This window comes from Crocuta crocuta, unplaced genomic scaffold, assembly GCF_008692635.1.
Source record: "Crocuta crocuta isolate KB4526 unplaced genomic scaffold, BGI_CrCroc_1.0 scaffold330, whole genome shotgun sequence".
Classification (NCBI taxonomy): domain Eukaryota; kingdom Metazoa; phylum Chordata; class Mammalia; order Carnivora; family Hyaenidae; genus Crocuta; species Crocuta crocuta.
This window is the reverse complement of record NW_027530521.1, coordinates 1,498,558-1,519,591: the sequence shown is the minus strand read 5'-3', so window position 1 is coordinate 1,519,591 and position 21,034 is coordinate 1,498,558. Positions and strand designations below refer to the sequence as shown.

Here is a 21,034-nt window from a genome sequence, read left to right as displayed (position 1 = left end):
CGGATTCTGTCTCCCTCTCTCCCTGCCCCTCCCCTGCTCGTGCTCTGTCTCTCTCTCGTTCTTAAAAATAAATAAACATTAAAAAACGAAACAAAACAGGGTAACAGTATAACCTTATATCATTAAATAATAGCCTTCTCTTTTTTTCAGCTATATTATCATTTTCCCCTGGCCCTATAGATTTGATCATGTCACTGTAGAATTACATCATTATAAAAATTCATTCTGAATTTGTTGTTCATCAAGACTGAATTAAAGTAAATTATTGTCTACTATCTGTGAAGAAAATTTTTGCTTAGCACCTGAATGGTATAAAGAATATAGCCAAGGGGCATCTGGATCAGCTCGGGTTGTGATCTTGTGGTTGTAAGATCGAGCCCTTCCCCATGTCAGGCTCCATGCCATGCTGAGTGTGGAGTGGAACCTGTCTGAGATTCTCCTCGCCCCATGTGCATGTGCATGTACGTGCACTCTCTCTCTGTCAAAAATAAACATTAAAAAAAAGAATAGGGGCATCTCTGTGGCTCAGTTGGTCTCTCCCTGCCCTCCCTCAAAATAAATAATATACATTAAAAAAAGATATAGCCAAGAGAAAGGTTAGATAATGAGGTTATTTTAAGCAGTGTACCCAATATTCACATCGGTATTGAGTTTGTGTTGTTCGTTTTTTGGGGGTTTTGTTTGTTTTTGGGGTGTTTTTTTTTTTTTTGAGTTTTCGGTTTTGTTTTTGATAGAGCAAGAGCATAAGCAGGGAGGGACAAAGGGAGAGGGAGAGAAAGAATTCCAAGCAGCGTCCATGCCCAGTGTGGGGAGCTTGATCCTACAACAACATGGGGCTTGATCCTGCAACAGTAAGCTCATGACCTGAGCCAAAATCAAGAGTCAGATGCATAACCGGCTGAACCACCCAGATGCCCCCAAATGGGTACTGAATTTATTTTTATTAGAAGGTTACTAGCAAGATATGTTTGACAACATTTTATTGACATCATTTCTGTATTACTTTATGGCAGGGATCGGCAAACTATGGGTAGCAGACCATCTGCTTTTTTTTTATTGAAAAAGTTGTTTGGTTTTTTTTTTTAGTAATTTCTACAAAACACTCAACATGGGGCTCGAACTCAGGACCCCAAGATTCACCTGAGCCAGCCAGGTGCTGCAAAATACAAGTTATTTTAGAACCCAGCCACCCCTTTAATTTGTGTACCATCATCAGCGGCTACTTTTGCAGGACAACAGCAAAGTTGAGACTTTATGGCCCACAAGCCTAAAATATCTGATCCTTTTAACAAAAGTTTGCTGGCCCCTGTTTTATGGTATCTGTCACTTTGATGCATGTATTTCAGATATTTATATACGTTTCTTTTCTCCCATACCAGATCATAATTTGTGAGACCTAGGCTTCAGATTTACCCTGAATCTCATCCCTACTTTCTCCTTATCACGTGCGCAGCACCTAACCATAGGGATTTACACATTGTTAGAACTTAGCTTTTAATCGAACAAACCCATGTCTGTGTTTACTTTTTAACAATGTTACTTGAAAAATATAGTAATGTTTTGTAGTATAGTTTGTAATGTTTTACAGCTCAGACTTTTAGCTAATATAGATAGGCCTTCCCAGGGAAATTCAGAGAAAGGTTCTGCTGTGCTTATATTTTTATATTTTCAGAATAGTCTTATGTAATCATTCTATAGTGGAAAAGATTTCATAATTTCTTTTTTTTTTTTTAAGTTTATTTTTGAGAGAGAGAGAGATTGTGTGAGCTGGGGAGGGGCAGAGAGAAAGGAGGACAGAAGATCTGAAGCACTGATAGCGCAGAGTCCAGTGCGGGGCTTGGACTCACAACCTGTGATATCATGGCCTGAGATGAAATCAAGAGTCAGACTGGGGCACCCAGGCGCCCCGTGGTTTTCTAATTTGTTAACTTTAGAATGACTTGTGACAAGCATGGAGAGCTCCCATTAACTGAAGACCGCTCTTCAAAATCTAGTACCTTGTATCGCTTGTTTGAAAGTTGCTAAGAAGGAAGATCTTCAGTGTTCTCATCACAAGGAAAAAAACTTCTGTTTGTATGGTGATGGATATTAACTAGACTTACTGTGATAATTTGTAATGTGTAAACAAATATTTAATCATTATGTTTACATCTGAAACTAATATAATCTTATGTTGAACATATCTAAAAAAAATCTAGTACTTTTTAAAAAAATTTTTAATGTTTTTTATTCATTTCTGAGAGACAGAGAGACAGCATGAGTAGGGGAGGGTCAGAGAGAGAGGGAAACACAGAATCTGAAGCAGCCTCCAGGCTCTGAGCTAGCTGTCAGCACAGAGCCTGCCGTGGGGCTCGAACCCACGAACCATGAGATCATGACCTGAGGCGAAGTCGGACGCTTAACCAACTGAGCCACCCACACACCCAAAAAAATCTAATACTTTCTAATAGTAATTCTAGATCTCTTTGCCAGCCTTATTTGCATATTATTTATTTCCCACTAGTTATACTTTAAAAATACATTGCAGGAAGGGAATCTGGGTGACTCGGTTAAGCATCCAACTTCAGCTCAGGTCATGATCTCACATTTGTGAGTTCAAGCCCTGTGTTGGGCTCTAACAGCTCAACTTGGAGCCTGCTTCAAATTCTGTGTCTCCCTCTCTCTGCCCCTCCTCTGCTCATGTTCTGTTTCTCTCTCAAAAATAAAATAAAGATTAAAAAATAAATACATTGAAGGAGCAGGAAGAAGAAATTGAAATTGTGAACTCCACTTAATTATTATTTTCCTCATTTTAAACATTTTAAAATGTTTACATATTTTTGAGAGACACAGAGAGCACGAGTGGGAGAGGATCAGAGAGAGAGGGAGACACAGAATCTGAAAAAGGATCTAGGCTCTGAGCTGTCAGCACAGAGCCTGACAGGGGACTCGAACCCAGGAACTGAGCTGTGAGATCATGACCTGACTGAAGTCAAATGCTTAACTGACTGAACCACCCAGGCACCCCTATTTTCCTCATTCCTTAACCAGTTCTCTTCGTTTACATACCTGTACTTGCAGCTTAATTGAATTAGTAACATTATTGCTCCCATTAAGAGAGGTTTTCATGCAGATAAGAAATGCAGGGTTTGTTTTATTTTGTTTCTAGCTAGGTGTTTTGGCTATAAGAGGCCCTTAGAATAAAGAATCATTTCCTTTTCTTTTTTTTCCTAAGGATATATTTTGGGGAAGTGCAGCTGAATGGCTTAGGAGAAGGTATGTATCAAATTTGAAAAGCACTTGTAGTGTTCAGAGCCCTCCTGACTTCAAAGATATGTTTGAATGCTGCCTGTAATAATATATAGCTTGTGATTTTAGTATGTGTGATATAAGTAAGGAAAAGACAGAAAAGTGGTTCAAAGAGCTGCCAGGGAATGAATGAATAATTTTCCCCAAAGTTTTACTAACTCAGTATTCTTTCTTATTCTTTATACTATTGTCTGTTTCCCTACTTTTTTACAGTGAGATGTTAAACATTTCTGATGAGCATAAGCAGTTTTGAAAAACGGGAAATGAAACCAAGAATACCAGGAAAGCTTTGTTGGAAGTATTGCCGGCAAGGCCCTGGCTCTTTTCTATACTTAGTTCTGGGTGGGAACATGAATAGAAGTGCAGTTACTTCTGCACCTACATAAACTGAGGTGTTTGTGTGACAAACCCCGAGGGCCCTTTATTGTCTCACTGGGCATGTGACACATTTGGGCCAGGTTGGCTAGGACTTGCTCAAACTTTAGGACAAACAGTTGTTTTGCTTCTTTGAAGGTAGGTTTATCTGTAAATAGAATGCTGTTTTCCTTTCCAATATTAGTTCAACATAAAATGAATCAATAGAAAAAAACCCCAGATCTATATAAGAAATTGAGGCAGCTGCACTCATGGTTCTAAGTAGATAATGCCAGTGTCAGTATTCTCTGGGGAAAAGCTAATTATTTATTTCTTCTCCTAGGTTTCCAGACCGTGCGTGTTGGGACAGTAGGCACCCCTGTGGGCACCATTACTCTTTCTTGTGCTTACAGAATTAACTTGGCATTTATGTCTACCAGGTGAGGAAAGAGCCTTGGAACCCAAAGGAGTTCTTGCAAAGATATTAAAGATATTAAGGTTTGCTTTTTCCCCAAACTCCGTGGCTAAGCCTGCAGTTCAGCTTTGCCAGTGCTGAAATTGGCCCCCTTGTGAAGAGAGAGCCCAGTTTCCGGATTGGAGAATCTGAGTGTGTCCGAGCCACTAATGTAGAGTTGTGGTTTATATTTAGGGATACAATAGATAAGGCTCTGATGGTTCCTACCAATAGATACAAGGTGAGGGGTCCTCTGGAAACTTCAGGGGGACTGGCAGGGCATTCTAACAAATATTGTGATCTGCTTATTGCATTCTAGGCAATTTGAGAGGACCCCTCCTATCATGGGGATTATCATTGATCACTTTGTGGACCGTCCCTATCCCAGCTCCTCACCCATGCACCCCTGCAATTACAGGTGAGGAATGTGAAAGGTGCTTTCCCAAACTGCAGCTAGGGAGAAGCATTCATCTTGCACAGGTACATAGCGCACGTTCGTCAGCATTCATCAGTGGCAGGGGCAGTGATAGAGACCCCACATGGAGAGAAATGGAATGGTTAGCTTCCCTTCTTGCTGCTACCTATAAGGCACACCAAGACTTGGAATATACAGGCTACCTCAGAAAATTCTTGGACGTTTTGATGGTAGTAATTTGATTTTCAATTTGGTTTTCCTTAGAGACTACAAATGGCAGTAATTAACAGAACATCCTTCACAAATTAAATGGTTTTCTGGTCATTATTGGCACAGTTCAGTTATACATTAGAATCAAATTCTTCAGGCCTAAATCCTAGAAAACAATTCTGTAGAGGTTGGAACAGCTGTGTATAAGGAAGGATACTGCCTTTATGTGAAGGACTTTTGAAGTTGGATAAGTTTGTCTTTTGAGTTTAGACTTTTGTTTCACTGCATCTCCGTTGCTAACAATTCTTTGGCCCAACACTGGTCAGGCTTAAGAAAATATTCTCAAGTGATATATCAGGTAAAGTGTTTGGGTTAAAAATCAAAAGCTTGCTCTACCTCTAAATATTTGAAATTATCAAGGACTCATCACACCTCTCTTGCCATAAGAGCTCTGCCTGAAACAGTACTTGCATCCTTATCTAAGCTCCCTTTGTGTCCTCTCCGAAATCAACTGCCATCACAGTAAAATTCATGATTCATTTTCCCCCTGTCATAGAACTGCTGGTGAGGACACTGGAGTAACATACCCTTCGGTGGAAGATTCTCAAGAAGTGTGTACCACCTCTTTTTCCACCTCCCCTCCATCCCAGGTAGGGGGAAACAGGTTCTGGGGTAGCTGTAGTTACTTAGTGCATATACCAGGCCTTATGAAATGGTCTCAGAATTTAGATACAGTCTCTTTTGGTGGTGGTGGTGATTGTTTCTGGGGGTTTCCTTTGAGAGGTGTGGGAGAGTCTTCTTATCCAGTAGATAATATTACATTGTTTCTAATCTGTAACCATTCTTTAAAACTTTTTTTTTTAACGTTTTTACTTATTTCTGAGAGAGAGAGACAACGTGAACAGGGGAGGGTCAGAGAGAGAGGGAGACACAAAATCTGAAACAGGCTCCAGGCTCTGAGCTAGCTGTCAGCACAGAGCCCAATACGGGGCTCAAACCCATCACCCATGAGACCTGAGCTGAAGTCGGACGCTTAACCGACTGAGCCACCCAGGCGCCCCTTATCTGTAACCATTCTTAACCTACAAGATTACATGTAACCTTTACCTTCCTGGAGACATCTTGAAATTCCCCAGAAAATCAGTCACAGGATTCCAAATGCATTCTAATACCAGAGAGAGATTCTACCCCACACTTGTTAATTTGGTAGCCAGTTCACTTTTGAGGTGGTAAATATGGTTCCTAATAATGGAAAGAGCACAGACAGAGCCAATAATTATTTAGCATAAAATGCCAGTAAGAAGCCAGCAGATCAGTTTTTGTAATGGTTGATACAGATTTCTGGCTATCTGCATTCTTTATCTGTACATGTTTGTTGTTGTTGTTAAATGTTTATTTTGAGAGAATGAGAGAGAGAGAGAGAGAGAGAGAGCGTGAGCATGGGGGAGGGGCAGAGAGAGAAGAAGAAAGAGAATCCCAAGCAGGCTTCACGATGTCAGTGCAGAGCCCACTGCAGGGCTCCATCTCACAAACCATGAGATCATGACCTGAGCCAAATTCAAGAGTCGGATGCTTAACCAACTAAGCCATCCAGGTGCCCTCTCTGAACATTTTTAACCATTAACTTTCCCGCTTGAGTCAATCTTCAGTGTCAAGCCCAGTTTCAATGAAACACAGGCTCGTGTTCCCAGCGTCCAAGCGGACATGGCTGTGTGGCCTTGTTGTATAATGTATGTGGTACCAGGTCTGGTTCAGCTAAGTAGTTGTTTGTTGCCAGATGACTGAATTTCAGGGTGCACTTCTTCCCTTCCACCTCGAGTCATTCATCTCCCACCTCATGGCTTGCAGCTTGCTGATCTGCCTGTTCATTGTCTCTGTCGCTCCCCTCCCCTCTCTCACATTAGATCTAACTCAGTTCTGTGTTCCTCTCAATTAGTCCCAGATGATCCCCTTTCACCATTTTTTTTTTAAAATTTTAAATTGTATTGATTGATCGATATTTTTAGGGTTTTTCAGAGAAAGAGCACGAGTGGGGGACAGGCAGAGGGAGAGAAAGAGAAAATCTCAAGCAGACTCCGTACTGAGCATGGAGTGCTCATGCATGGCTTGATCCCCCAATCCTGAGCTTAAATCAAAAGTTGGACATTCAACTAACTAAGGCACCCAGGCACCTCCACCTTTCACCATTTTATTTTGGGAGCCCAACAAATTAGTTCACTATGCATATATAAATTTTTGTTTTCTGTGGGTTTTGTTTTTTGAAACCATTTTTTTTTAATGTGTATTTATTTTTTAGAGAGCAAGAAAGAGAATACGAGCCAGGGAGTGGCAGAGAAAGAGAGGGGGACAGAGGATTCAAAGTAGGCTCCATGCTGACAGCAGATAGCCTGATGCGGATGGAGGTTGAACTCAGAAACCGCGAGGTCATGACCTGATCTAAAGCGAGACGCTTAACTGACTGAGCCACCCAGGGGGCCCCCTATGTTTTTTATTAAAATATTTAGAGGCACTGGGTATGGAGCCTTCTCTCTCTTTCCCTCTGCCCCTTCCCTGCTCGCCCTCTCTTCTCTCTCAAAAAGAGAAAGAAAGAGAGAGAAAGAAAGAAAATTTTTAAATTTATTTCATTCTGAGTTTTTAGGAGATCTTGGATTAAAATTATGATTCTAATCTGTTCTAAAAGCAGAAGTTAAGACACAAAAGCTAGCTTAATGTCTGTGAAGGAAATTACAAAATCCATAGCTCACTACTATTTCTGTTGTTCCAATTTAGAGTTAAGGAGGTTCTTGTAAAGCTACCCAGACAGTTTGGTTTGGGGGGGTGACAACTGTTACTCCCTTCCCCCACTCAAACATATGTAGGCATAAGTGTCACCATTGCTCTGGGAGGGGGTAGCTTCTGGAACACTTACCGACATAGAGCAATACAGACCAGAAAAGAGGGGAAAGCCCACTAGAGCACATTAGTGGAAGTAGATTATTTTTTAGATAAGCAAAATGTCAAGTCAATGTCAAGTTTGGTGTTCATTGAAGTTTTATTTTCTTGTACAAGTGATACATTCATAATAAATAAAGTTGTGACCTGGGAAATAAGAGGATGGTGAGGTTGGGTCTTAACAAATCAGTTTGTCTCTGTCTTGGATACAGCGGAAATTTGACCCGACCCCAAAAGTGAGGGGAAGTTAAGTAGTTCCTGCATCTCATGTTTGCAGTTTGTTGGCCTGTGTAAGAGGAGCCTACCTTTCTCATGGGATCAGTTGCCTGCTGTGTCTTATCACAGTTTGAAAGTAGATCTTTACAAGATCTTACCAACATTGAGCATCCCATGGGTGAGCCCTGGCACTACCCTCTGAGTACCTCTAGTCAAGGCTGGTACAGTTTGGTGCGGCAGTATTCATTTTGAACCTTTTTTTTTTTTTAATGTTTTATTTATTTCTGAGAAAGAGGGAGAGACAGTGTGAACCGGAAAGGGTCAGAAAGAGAGAGAGACACAGAATCCAAAACAGGTTCCAGGCTCTGGGCTAGTTGTCAGCACAGAGCCCGATGTGGGGCTCGAACACATGAATGGTGAGATCATGACCTGAGCCGAAGTCGGACGCTTAACCAACTGAGCCACCCAGGCGCCCCAGGAATCATTTTGAACCTTAATGGTAGAACAGAGAGAGAATCATTTGCCAGCAGGTCATTCCTGTAAATATTGAAATAGTTTCTTCCTTGATTTAACCCAGGGAATTGCATAATTGTTCAACAACTTCTCTCTGAGCTTGTTGCTAGAGTCCAGTAAATGCATGTTAATTGGGTGTTTGTTTTCCCAACAAAACAAAGACCATTGTGTCATGTGGGCACAGAGTTAAGAAATAGTTGTGACCCTGAACCTGCTACTGTGATTTCAGGTCCAACTTCCAGTTCTAAGCTTTGAGTAGCTAATTGGTAAGACATGGAACCAGCAAGACCAAAAATAAGCATAATTAGTTTTTGAAATTGAAGAGTTTCGAAAGTGCTCCAGCTTTTACTGCAAGTTCTCCTTCACCATCTGGGGGTGTAAAACACACACACACACACACACACACACACCCTATACCTTTACACACCCCATACCTGTACACACTCCTTCATCCTGCCTGGGATGGTATAATAAATTATGCAGGTGGGTACCTGAGCATCTTCAAGTTCTAGCCAACAAATGTCAGTTGTTTACACCTGTCCCTGCAGATCCTGGGTCCCCAGCAAAAGGCCTTCAGTCTAAGCATCGTAACCTCAGCATCTTCATTCATCCTCAGCATGTCTTGCACCTGTTCTTGGGCCCTTCCTGCTGGAGACTGTTCTCTAACACCCTTCCACCTGCTTTTGACTAATGACACACTAATGCTTGGTGCAGGTTTCCCTGTTTTGCCAAGTCAAGCCACCTTGACTCAGCTTTGTTTTCCACCTGCTCATCAAGGAGACAACATGCGGTGGAGCCCCCTGGGACAAATGTCTCTTCTTCAGACCCTTCAGGCTGCCCTTTTAGGAAGGCAGCCATGCAGCTTTCTCCCCACTTCCCTCCTGACTTCCAGTATGCATTTCAGCCTCTGCTGCTGCTGCCCCTTCTGGAGTTTTTTTCACTTCTTTCTCAAGTCCCTTTTCTTTTTTCTTTTTGTTTCTCCTGTCTCTGTGTGTATCTGTGCACAGTGTGTGTTTACTGTCACAAAGGCACATTTTCAGACCCCTACTCCTGTGGTGACGGATACTCTGAGGGTCCCCATGGCAGGACTGGCCTTTTCCCATCAAGTGAGTCCATCCTGGGAGAAGGGGATATAATCAGATGGCATCTTTTTATTTGAAAAATTATTTTAATGTTTATTTAGTTTTGAGAGAGAGAGAATGCGAGTGTGAGCGGGGGAGGGGCAGAGAGAGAAGGAGACACAGAATCTGAAGCAGGCTCCAGGCTCTGAGCTGTCAGCACAGAGCCTGACGCGGGGCCTGAACTCACGAATCGTGAGATCATGACCTAAGCCAAAGTTGGATGGTTAACCGACCTAGCCACCCAGGCGCCTCAGCATCTTTTTATTTAAAAATTATAAATAAGTTACAGGGTATAGCTATTTAAATGTTCCCAAGTGTTCTGGGGCTTATTTGAGGCTTGGTAATTGATTCTTAACAGGACGCAGCCATAGCACAGCAGCCCAAAATAAGATTTCTCGTTTGCCCATCCTCCTGCCATTGATGTAAAAAATACATGGAGTTATTTATATCTGATTTCCAAATAAACAATCCAAGAGTGTAATTTTTTTTCTTTTTCAATATAAATAGGAACCCTCCCATACCGAGGGGTGATAGAGGGTGTGATTAAAGATGCCTTCTGTTTCTAAGGGACCTCAAGGACAAAGGAGAAAATAGAATGACCTGGGAGAAACCAATGACTGGCTGCAAGTTCTGCCTGGGCTGGAAACCTAAACAGTTAGCTGAGCCCCTGGGAAAAGGGAGCAGGGGACTCATTTGAGGCCTTTGGAAGGCTGCAGAGCCGGGACTCTCAATCCCACTGCAAACAAGCCTGTTTTCTTAGCTAAAAAGTGATGGCTTGGTCCGTCTTTAACCCTTACGTCAGGCCCCTTGCACTGTGAGGATGTGGGCTGGGATCCATTCCTTACCTCTCCACAATCTTCATCATTAGTCATACTCTAGGATTGCCTGGTTTTTCCTCCTCCTTTCCTCTGCCCCTCTTTGTTTTTCTCTTGCTTAGCTCTCAAGCTCTCGCCTTTCCTATCAGCCTGCTGCCCTGGGCGTTGGATCAGCTGACCTGGCTTACCCAGTAGTGTTTGCTGCTGGCTTAAATGCCACACACCCTCACCAGGTATTTTTGAAGATGGGGAGGACCCTGGGGGTTCGTGTGCTGCCTGCCTGCCCTGCCCCAAGGCAGTTGAGAGGCCTCTTGAGACACCAGTGTTATTCAGGTGCTCTGAAGCAAAGCTCTTCTGTAACTTCAGAGGACCAGAGGTGACTCGGAGAGGAAGGGCCTCCTAGAGTTCAGAAAGGAAAGAAGAGCTTCCAGTGTTTTCTCCCTCTCTTTCCTTTCTTCTATAGTCCTTCCAGTGCATGTCTCCTGTTAGCTGAGTCCCAGAGAGGACACAGATCCAAGGTTTCCCGCCCACTTGGTGGCAGCATTGGTGGTGGAAAAGCTCAGAAGCAACTACCATGACACTGGGCCAGGAGTTTCCCCTCCTGCCTGACACTGCCATTATTCACTGTATTTTTCCATTTCCCCCCAAAGCTCATGGTTCCCGGGAAGGAAGGTGGGGTACCCCTCGCTCCCAAGCAGCCTGCGCACGGTACTCAGGCCGACCAGGAGAGATTGGTGACCTACACCCCTTCTGATGGGGCCCGCTGTGCTGCCACACCTTCCAGCAGGTGGGTTCATGTGTTGGCTGCTCAGGCCAGCAGGCGCCCATCCCCCAGCACATGTGCGTGTATCTCTTGTCAGTAAAGAGTAGCTTTTCAGCATTGCCTCAGGCTTGACACTTATGCCCCAAATGTGGAATTCTTAAAGTTCTTGACACATAAAGAAGCTGCCCTGGGTTTGCTGTGACCAGCCACCAGCAGGGGCCTAGTTCTTAGCACCTGCATTCACTGAAAGGATCTTTCAGATGTGTTTTTTCTCTTACCCCAAGATTTATTCCCTTGGAGTCTGTCTTCAGTGTTTCCTGAGGACCAGAGCAGGGTGTTTGCTGTAACCCCGAAGTTTGGGGCCACAGTGTATCCACGGCGGTAGTTAGGAGTGATTTTTTTTCCTCTCTGCTATCTAGTACCTCATGGAGATTCTTGAGAAACAACTGCTTTTCCTCATTAAAGAATTTTAAAAATGTTTGTCTTTTCTAATCCCAGAAGTGATTAATTCTGTAGATTTCAAATTAAGGAGACATTGATTCTGCAGGACATGAAAGTTCTCATAATCCCACCCTGTACAAATCACTGCTGTTACTGGTCTTTCAAAGATGAGAGGATCTCGGAGGGTTAAGTAATTTGCCAAAGATCCCTCAGCCCACAGAATGGCTGGATGCGAGCTGAGCTTCTCTTTCCGTTACACTCTGAGCTCTCCCGTGGGAAGATGTGGCTGTCCTGCCCTGCCCTCCCTTGACTGCAGGGCCCCAGAGATGATGACGTGCATTGCCCCAGCGCATCCTAAATGAACTTTTGGATAATAGAAATTTTTTTTTTTTTCCCATTCCCACAGTGGAGCAGTGGGAGGAAAATTATTTAGGAAGATATTTTTGTGCTATCCATCAGGGAAAATAATTACTTTCTTTCCTGGCTTCCCAAACTTCCATCCTTTTATCCCTCCCCCTGTCATGTAATCAAAGGAAGATCCTGTTAGTCATTTTACACTCTAGTTTTCTGAGCCTCGACTCCTAGGCATGTCTGGGATAGCTGGAAACGGAGGACCCCGTATCTATAAGGTAAGGCGTTCTTAAATGCACGTCATCAAAGCTCAGGCCTTTCCTCAGTGCTGGTCCTCCCTGCTGGCTGGTGTCTAGAATCCACTTAGACTGTACAGTTCTCCTCCCCACCTTGAGCTGCTTGCCATTTCCCATGTGGGTGGGCCTGTGGCCAGTCCTGTACTGGACGATGGCTTTATGGGGAGCCACGTAGGCTCTGATGTGGTTTGGAAATGAGTAACAACACGATCTTTCTTTTCCAGCGAGGATACTGAAACTGTATCAAACAGCAGTGAGGGCCGGGCATCCCCCCATGATGTCTTGGAAACCATCTTTGTCCGAAAAGTGGGGGCTTTTGTCAACAAGCCCATCAATCAGGTGATTTTTCTGGCATTGCCACCTGTGAGAACATCTCAGGGGTGGGGCTCTTAACCTGAGGTCTGTGTGACCCCTGAAATTGCATGCAAAATTGTGTGTGTTTGTGAATTTTTTGTGAAGAGGGTTAATAACCTGTGACACCCCTCCAGGAGAAGTTCAGAGCTGTTGTTCTGTGATCTTTTAAGCCTCCCAAAGGAGAAGGGAGGTGCCTAGTCTCTAGGCACCGTTTGGTTTAGACACATTGCCTTGAAGTGTTAGTGCCTCAGCCTTACTCAAAATAGGAAGTTCCTCCTCAGCTCTGCCAGTGCACAACAGTTGTTCCTGAGTCACTCTGGGTCAGGATTCCAGAGCTGCTTCCCGGGATCATGGGGAGCCCTACCCCTGTTTGTGCCAGGCGTATGCTGGGAGGCAGAGGAGATTCAGGTTCTCCAACAGGACAGGAACCTGAGATTGGCATGGTCAGCCTGGCTGTGCGAATCTACTGAACCTGCAGGCTTCTGGCTGCCTCTGAGGAAGCCTGTCGGCTGGGGCAGGCATGGGCACTGACATTTCTGTGTCTCTTCAGGTGACCCTGACCAGTTTGGACATACCCTTTGCCATGTTTGCTCCCAAGAACTTGGAGCTGGAGGATGCCGATCCCATGGTGAGTCCCCCTTAGATGGTGAGACGGTGCTGTGCTTGTTGTCTTCCTGGGCGAGTTACTCTTCCTCCACAGACCTTCAGCCGTGCTCCAGGCTTCACGCATTTTCAGCCATCGTTGGGTCCCTTACAAAACCCTTGATTGTTAACAACAACTTGCACCTGTGCATGGAACCAGCCCCTCCCTCCACCTTATTCTGAAACAGGTGACTCCTCCAGATTCCCCAGAGACTGAATCTCCTCTCCAGGGCAGCCTGCACTCTGATGGCTCCAGTGGGGGCAGCAGTGGCAACACCCATGATGACTTTGTTATGATCGACTTCGTAAGTTGCCGTCACCGTTCTTGACCTTTGCTGCCATAGGGGAAATAAACTTAGAAGCATCCAGGGCACTTGGGCAGGACATCCTTCACAGGGATCAGATGGGCTGGTGTAGACAGCGGGGATGGGTACAGGTGGGGACTTGGCTGTGCAGTTCATGTGGGGAGCCTGCCTTCATACCCTACATGGGGACACGTTTGAAGGCCCATGAACAAGAAGACATTTGTGCCATGTCTTTGGTTGAGATTTAGTTCTAACTGGGGATTTGCCAGTGGTATCCCTGTAGATCCTATACCTGCCTGAATGGATGGCCTTTTGCTAAGGAAGGGAGTTTGAGGGAAGGGGACATAAACCTTCTCAGGGGAGAGGGGTCTTATCGCCAGGGGTAGGGTTCAGCTGCCCGGAAGAGAAGGGGATAACAATTCTTCTCCCAAAAACGAGCCTGGAGGAACCCTTTCTTTGATGATTACTGGAAGGGATTCATAGCTTCTCTCCCAATATTTCTCTGTGATCTAAGGCTAACCTGAGTCTGTCTTGTTTTTGAAGAAACCGGCTTTTTCTAAAGATGACATTCTTCCGATGGATTTGGGGACCTTCTACCGTGAATTTCAGAATCCCCCTCAGCTGAGCAGCCTCTCCATAGATATCGGGGCACAGTCCATGGCTGAGGACTTGGTATGCAAACCCCTTCCCCTGCCGTACCTCATCCTCTGACCTCCTCTTCTTTTTTGATGGCCATTCCTGCTCCAAGGCCTAGAAGTTTCTTCGTGTTACTCCCCCCACTCCCACACCTCGCATCCTCTATGTAACAGGAAAGAGACACTTTAGATCGTTATATTCTGTTGATCATGCTTGAGATTTGCATTCTGCCTGGCAGTCATTATCTTGAACTTGCTTGCACTGACTTCCTCCTCTTCTGTGCATGCTCAGCATTACTTGCACACTCCCTGCCATTCAGTGCCTGATGTCTTCTGCTCGCTGCTGCCACTAAGCTAGGCCGCTCCAGTAGCTCTTGCATTCAGCTGTTCAGCTTGTCAGGCAGAAGAGATGTGAGGTCCTGAGTATTGGTGGTCTTGCCCTTTCCTCAGAGAGCTCATTCCTGACTCAGCTGGCAGCTCTCGCGTTTAGCCAGATGTCCTGTTACTGACTGTAATTACCACATCTCTGCTTTGTGTATTTCCTGTGTTCGAAGGGCAGAGGCATACCAGGGTGCCCTATGCCACTGTTGCCAGTTGGACTAGGGAAACCCCTGGCCCTAATTGCCTCCACCCAGCCTGTCACTGGGACCTCACTGGAGGCCTTTAGTCTTGTCTCAAGAAAAGAATTCAAAGGCGGACCAAACACAGTGGTGAAAAATTCATGGGAGAACACTCTCCAGACGTGAGAGTGGGCAAGCTCCATGGAGAGCTGTGCACTCCAGGGTTTGGGTCTCTAGCTTTTTTTCCCCCCTTTTTTTCTTTTTAGAGTAGGCTTCAGGCCCCAGTGCAGAGCCCAACACGGGGCTAGAACTCACAACCCGGAGATCAAGACCTGAGCTGAGATCAAGAGTCAGACAATTAACTACCTGAGCCACCCAGGCACCCCTGGGTCTCTTATATTTTATTGACAGTTGGTAACCAGGAGTGGAGTATTTATTACTTGGAAAGAGGCTGTCTTTGGGAGCAGGGTTTCATACCTTTTCTCCCTTGGTCAGGGACTCTGGCCTCCTTTGTTTTCGGCCTGTTTTGACCTGGCTTCTTGTGACTTTAGTTATGGAATGCTGCCAGCCAAGACAGGCCTCTGACCCTCCCTGTAGCTCTCTCTCACTCCACCTTTGCTGGTCTCCAGGCATCCTGTTAAAACCTAACTAGCCGCTTACTGTAACGCCACAAGATGTCGGGGTCCCTCTGCCTGAGGTGGGAATGTCACTTTCTCTGTCCACATTAGAGGAATGGCTCTAGGAATAGGATCTCGGAATATCTGCCCTTGATTTGTTTGAAACAGAAAAGCATGCTCAGTATTAACAATATGTCAAAATATTATTTTTCACATTAATCAAGGCTTTCCAGGCGCCAAGTATTCTTTAAGTGCTTTACATGAATCTTTGACAATCCTAAGAGGTAGCTTTCCTTATTATCCCAGCTTATGGATGAGAAAGCCAGCACTGAACAAATAGCTTGCCCATGGTCGCAGTGAGCTGGCAAAACACAGCTTTGATCCCAGAGAGCCTGGCTTTTGATGTTAGGCCTTTTTTTTTTTTTTTAAGTTTATTTATTGACTTTTGAGAGAGAGGGAGTGAGTGAGTGTGAGTAGGGGAAGGGCAGAGAGTGAGGGAGACACAGGATCTGAAGCAGCTCTGTGCTGACAGCAGAGAGCCCAATGAGGGGTTCAGACTCATGAACCATGAGATCATAACCTGAGCCAAAGTCAGATGCTTAACCAGCTGAGCCACCCAGGCGTCCCTAATGTTAGGCTTTTAACTGCACCTCCACCTCACGCCTGCCAGGAAATCTGTGATGATTTAGCTCTTCAGATGCAAATTAATCAGTGGAGACAAAGCACCTGATTAGGGTCAAATTTTTATTAATACTTGATACTGGAGGGTAGTTAAACTTAACTCCTCAGGTTTTCTTCTATTACTGTTTTCTCCCAACTCTAACTCACCCCTTCCTCAACCAATGTAAAGATCCAGATTCGTAGGCCTCACTACAGACCTGCTGAGTCAGAATCTCTTGGGAGTGTGGTTGGGACTACCTTGTTCATGTGCTCCCAAGTGATTCTGATGCCCAGCTCAGGCGTGAAGAAACCTCTTGTAAACAAATTTGTAGCATGCTAAGCCTATGGTTTTATAGGCTGGTGTTAGTCTAATCTGTGCTAAGGATACTTCACGTCTATTGGCTCTGTGTCATCCTGTTGGCATGGTCCTTTTCTAGCTCATTTATGTGTGGCCCGCTTGGATTCTCTAGACTGTTCTGCCAAAGCCCCTGAACCCCCACAAACCCTGCTGGATATGAGCCCGCTGTCCACTGCCTGCCCCACTGCCCTGCGTCTGCTGCACTCCCGGCCGGCACTGCTGAGCTGAGCTCTGTGCTGCACTCTCTTCTTCAGCCCAGGCGCCCAGGCTGGCTGCCTCTTCAAGACCCTACCTGAATAAGCAGCTCTTCTCTCCCCTCCCGGTACAGGACTCACTACCAGAGAAGCTGGCTGTGCACGAGAAGAATGTCCGAGAATTTGATGCCTTTGTAGAAACTCTGCAGTAAAAGTTGGTGTCCTCGAGTACCAGCAGCATCCCCTTTTTGTGGTCCCAGGAGACAGAGCTTCCCACTCATCAGCTGCTCCCATCCCTCATCTTGCTCCAGGTGGAGGAGAGGCTGGTTTCCCCCATGGGGACCTGGAAGTCTCTGTTCTTGCACCTCCTGAGACTCCATGGTGGCAGTCCAGCCCGGTGACAGAATTGGAGAGGACCCACCCCCTGGTCTTGAAGATTGGAAGATGCTTTATAACAAAAGGGCCCCCAGGGCCATCTGCTTACACCACCCATCAGCAACTGCTTCACCAAGGCTGTCGTCTCATTCCTCCTGCCGCCCCCACACCCTTCCCTGGGTCCACCCTGCAGCTGGCCCCTTGCCCACCAGCTGTTACTGTCAATCACTTGACATTCCAACTGGTGGCCCGGAGCCTGGTGTGGAAGCAGGAAGAGGAAGGAGACAGTACTGGGAGAAAGAAGGAAGGGCTCCTTCAGGCTCTTTTTTTGTCCCCTTTGGTTTGGTGTCTTCCTCTCCTTCTCTCCGCCCCTGTGCCTATACTTTTGGCAATATGACAGGCCTCCTGCCCAAGGTGGCGAGAAACTCCAAAGTCAGCCATTCCCACCCTTGAGGGTTGTGCTAGCCCATCCCTCAGCAGAGGGTCGAGCAGCCCTGGTGGCTGCCTGTGCTCAGCTCCTCAGCTCCACGGAAACAAGAATCCTACATCTCCAGGATTCTCTCACTGGGAGTCACAGCAAAAGTTCTTTTTCTCTCCTCCTTCCCCCTGTTGCTGCTCCTTGGTTATAAAACACAGTAAATATTTATTGCTTTCAGAGAAATCAGATATTTTATAGAGAAAATATGTTTGAGGTTAGATATTTTCGCTTGGGGAAGGTGGAGGGCCTCTTCCTGGAGTAGGGCCTCCCCCTGTGGAGATTCCTCAGGTTCTGGGTTGCTGCTGTGAGGGTCTTGCTTCCTCTTTACATAAGGTGGGATCCAAGAGTAGGGCTGGCTGAGGGCAACGGGACCTCCCAGAATTGCTGCACTTGAACTGACAACAGGCTTCACCTTTGACTCCTACGTATTCCTGGTGAGAGTCCTGAATCTCTCCCAGCTTCTGCAGAATAACTGACTCCATTCTGGCAGCCCAGGAAGCCTTGGGTGCTAAATGTGTACGACTCTGTGTGTACGACTCGCTAGAGTTGTACCATGCACATACCGTGCATTGTATGTGCCCCGCTGTGGCCCCAGGGGAAGGCCAGAGGGGCCCCTCCTTCTGGGGGCACTTGTTCCTGTTTCTCAGGGCTGGGTTATGGGCCTTTTCCTCCTTCCTCCTGGGCCTGGCCACCACCTTCTTTAATCCCAGGGTCTGCACACCGCCCTGAGGTTTACTAGCTGGATTGGTTCCTTGTAGAGAAACCAAAGCTAGGCATATGATTGACTTAACCATTTAGGTATTGTTACTTGAGTAAATCAAGTGCCTAGCCTCACCCACCTACCATCTGTCCCTCTCCCAGCCTACCTGGCAGCCCTGGCTAAGGAAAACAAGGCCCACCCCATTCCTCCTGGCCCACCTGGGCTCTTCATGGGCAGCAGCTGTTCTGCAGTGGAGCAGGTGGTCCTTAACTGCTTGTTAGTAAATGCATGTGACACTGGTCCCACCTACAAGACAGCTCTGAGGGCTATAGTGGGCCCTGATGCTGCCTCAGTCAGGCTGAGCCCTCCTGCCCCTGTTGCATGCATTCTGCTGCCACGAAGAAATGTTCCCAGCTGTGGTGTACAAATGGCCGTCCTGTCTGGGCCAGCGTGCACTCATGGCCTGCTGAACCAGTCCAGATTTGCCTCCAAGGCCCCAGTGCTGAAGCCCTGGTAAGCTACTGATTGCCCATGTGCTCGCCCCCATCCTGCCGTAGTATCTCCGCCGCTGTCCTGAGGCTGAGCACTGACAGGCCTGTTAGCCTCTTTGGCTCCTAACTGTTGGCCTTTGCAGGCAGCAGCCTTTCCTTTAGGATCCCATCAGTGAGACGCCAGGGAAGCTGAGCCTGGGAGGAGAAGAGCACCTGTCAAGGCTGGCCCTTGCCCCTCCACCCCATAAAGACAGTGACAGGGGTGAGCCCTAGACTGACTCCTGCAGCACCCCCGGGACAGGGCTGGGACCCGTCACCCGTCTCCAGGTGGCAGAGTCCCTTCCCTTCCTCTAGCCAATCTTGTTTGGAAATACTGAGCTATACTTTAAAGTGTATTCAAGAAATTTCCAATAAATTTTTTCTGTACTTTACAGCCTCCTGTCCTACAAGTTTTCTAAAAACATAACCCACCCCGTCCCACTGCTGTGCAGGCCCTGGTCACCGACGGGCTCCCTCCATGGAAGTGGGGAAGAGCAGCGGTTATAAAGTGCAGAGTGGCCTTGGAGTCAGGCAGGCTGTTTTGTCTTGGGGCTTGGCCACCTGGCAGCTGTGGCACCTTGGTGCCAGTCAGGAAACCGCTTGGAGCCTCATTCTCCTTGGCTGTACTGTTCCCATTTTGAGGGCTTGTCTGTGAATAGTCAGTGAGGTAACGGGCATGAAGTTGACATTCACATGAAGTATGGCCATAGCAGAATCTCCGTTGGATGGAGCCCAGTGTCATCAGCTCTTTGTTGCCCCCTGCACAGCACAGCCCAGCACTCAGCCCTCACTGAGTGTGATTTTCACAGCTGCAGGTCTCCGCCATGTTTCCAGTAGAAGCGGACATGGGATGTGGGGCTCCCCAAGCTGCCCGGTATGTTTACTGATCTAGGGTGAGGAGTGTGGCTGAGCAAACCAGACAGGGCAAGGGTTTGAATGAAGTGTCGGGAACTCAAGGGCCCATCGAGTTTGTTGAGCTGCCCCGATCTGACAGCTCGAGCTAGGCACTGGTGTGGTCTCCAAGGAGCCACGACAAGTCGAACCCCGTGGACGTTATTCCTGCCTGGCCCCCTGCGTGCTTCTGTGGCACACATCTGAGCCCTGGTAAAGCTGGCTCCTGCCCCCTAACTTGGGACTGTGCTGAGGGACAAGAGCGAGAGGTGGAGCCAGTATTGAAGAGACAGAGATGGTTCTAGAAGCAAGGGACTAACTGCCTGACAGACCTGGGCAACTGTTGTGTGGGTTGCCTCCCTATCCCCTTTAGGCTGAAGCCAGGGCAGAAAAATGGTTAGAAAATTCTAAATTTAGCCCAAGCCTATAGCTGAAAAGAATGAAGCTGCCCACTGCTGTCGTTACGGGCTCTGGGAGCCCTAGGTTGTTAGTTAACTGCACATGATAATTGGCCATGATACCGGACCATGCAGCCAGCTGGAAGAGTCATCCAACGCACATCAGAAATGGTGAAAAGGCTATCCCTAATGTCTTCACCTTNCGCCCCCCCAGCCTCAACAAAGCAAACTAAAAGTGTTCCGTTGTCCCAGGTCTCATGATGGTGTCCTGCCCCTTTAAAGCATCTCCCTATACTCTGCCCCTAGAGACCAGCTGTTGCCAAGGCAGCAGTAAACTGGCTTTTGCATCACTCAGACGCCCTGCCAGGAGCCCAGCCCAAGTGAACAGCTCTCCTGGTCTCTGGCTCTCCTCTCAGTTTCCCTGGGATACTACCCCTCTGTTCTCAACAGTCACCCAGCTTAGAGCTGGACAGAGCCAGTGAGAGGCTGCCAGTGCCTTCCGTTGGACCAACTGGGTGAGGGCCAGTTGTGCAACAGGACTAGCTTCCTGCAGCTCGGTGCCTGTGTTTCTAACCAGCGTCTTAACACCACAGCTTGATCCTGCAGCTCCGGCCTGGCTCCCCTGGCCAGAGCAGGCAACGAGGAGAAAAAAGAACAGGCCTGGCCAAAGGCCACCATAACCTGATTGCAATCAACACGCAGGCAGCACACAGGTGGAACTTGACCTTGACCATCATGCCAAGTGAAATCCTGGCCTCCCCTCTCAGTGACAAACCATTATCTTTAACTTGTGGTAAAATACGCATAAGTTTTACCATCTTAATCTTTAAAAGGACAGCAAAATGTGCTCAGGAGAGGAAAGGAAAACCGGATATTTCCTAGCCTCTATGGGACTGGGTGGCAGGTGGAAAGAGCCAAGGCTCTCAGGCCGAGGGGAGGGCCAACAGAAGCAAATAGTCACACGAGGCTTCCGATCCCAGCCATTCCACAAAGTTGGGACCATCTCCTTATTCCTCTGTGAGACCATGGTCATTCTGATGGCCACCGGGCACTCACTGTTCCACCCTGTGTGCATCATTTCTGATCCTTAGATGAAGAGACAGTCTCGTGTGGGCTGATTCTGTGGCTGCTCCCATTTGGAGCTGTTGGGAGGGGTGACTGGACTCAAG

The 21,034-nt window shown here is 46.7% G+C and overlaps 1 protein-coding gene across 9 annotated transcripts in view; it reads left to right on the top strand.

Moving 5' to 3' along the window:
• Nucleotides 1-18,968, top strand: part of ATG13 (autophagy related 13) — a 54,813-nt gene extending 35,845 nt beyond the window's left edge. For 2 of the 9 annotated variants that reach the window (XM_077767395.1, XM_077767393.1), the window contains 12 exons: nucleotides 3,215-3,255; nucleotides 3,986-4,082; nucleotides 4,416-4,514; nucleotides 5,278-5,371; nucleotides 9,389-9,487; nucleotides 10,440-10,550; nucleotides 10,968-11,104; nucleotides 12,393-12,507; nucleotides 13,073-13,150; nucleotides 13,353-13,469; nucleotides 14,013-14,141; nucleotides 16,628-18,968. In XM_077767395.1, coding sequence (XP_077623521.1) covers nucleotides 3,215-3,255; nucleotides 3,986-4,082; nucleotides 4,416-4,514; nucleotides 5,278-5,371; nucleotides 9,389-9,487; nucleotides 10,440-10,550; nucleotides 10,968-11,104; nucleotides 12,393-12,507; nucleotides 13,073-13,150; nucleotides 13,353-13,469; nucleotides 14,013-14,141; nucleotides 16,628-16,705 — 1,195 coding nt within the window. In that variant the 3' untranslated portion in view covers nucleotides 16,706-18,968. The remainder of the gene's footprint in view (nucleotides 1-3,214; nucleotides 3,256-3,985; nucleotides 4,083-4,415; nucleotides 4,515-5,277; nucleotides 5,372-9,388; nucleotides 9,488-10,439; nucleotides 10,551-10,967; nucleotides 11,105-12,392; nucleotides 12,508-13,072; nucleotides 13,151-13,352; nucleotides 13,470-14,012; nucleotides 14,142-16,627) is intronic. The other 7 variants (XM_077767396.1, XM_077767398.1, XM_077767397.1 and 4 more) reach the window with 7 other exon arrangements.
• The last annotated feature ends 2,066 nt before the right edge of the window (nucleotides 18,969-21,034 follow it).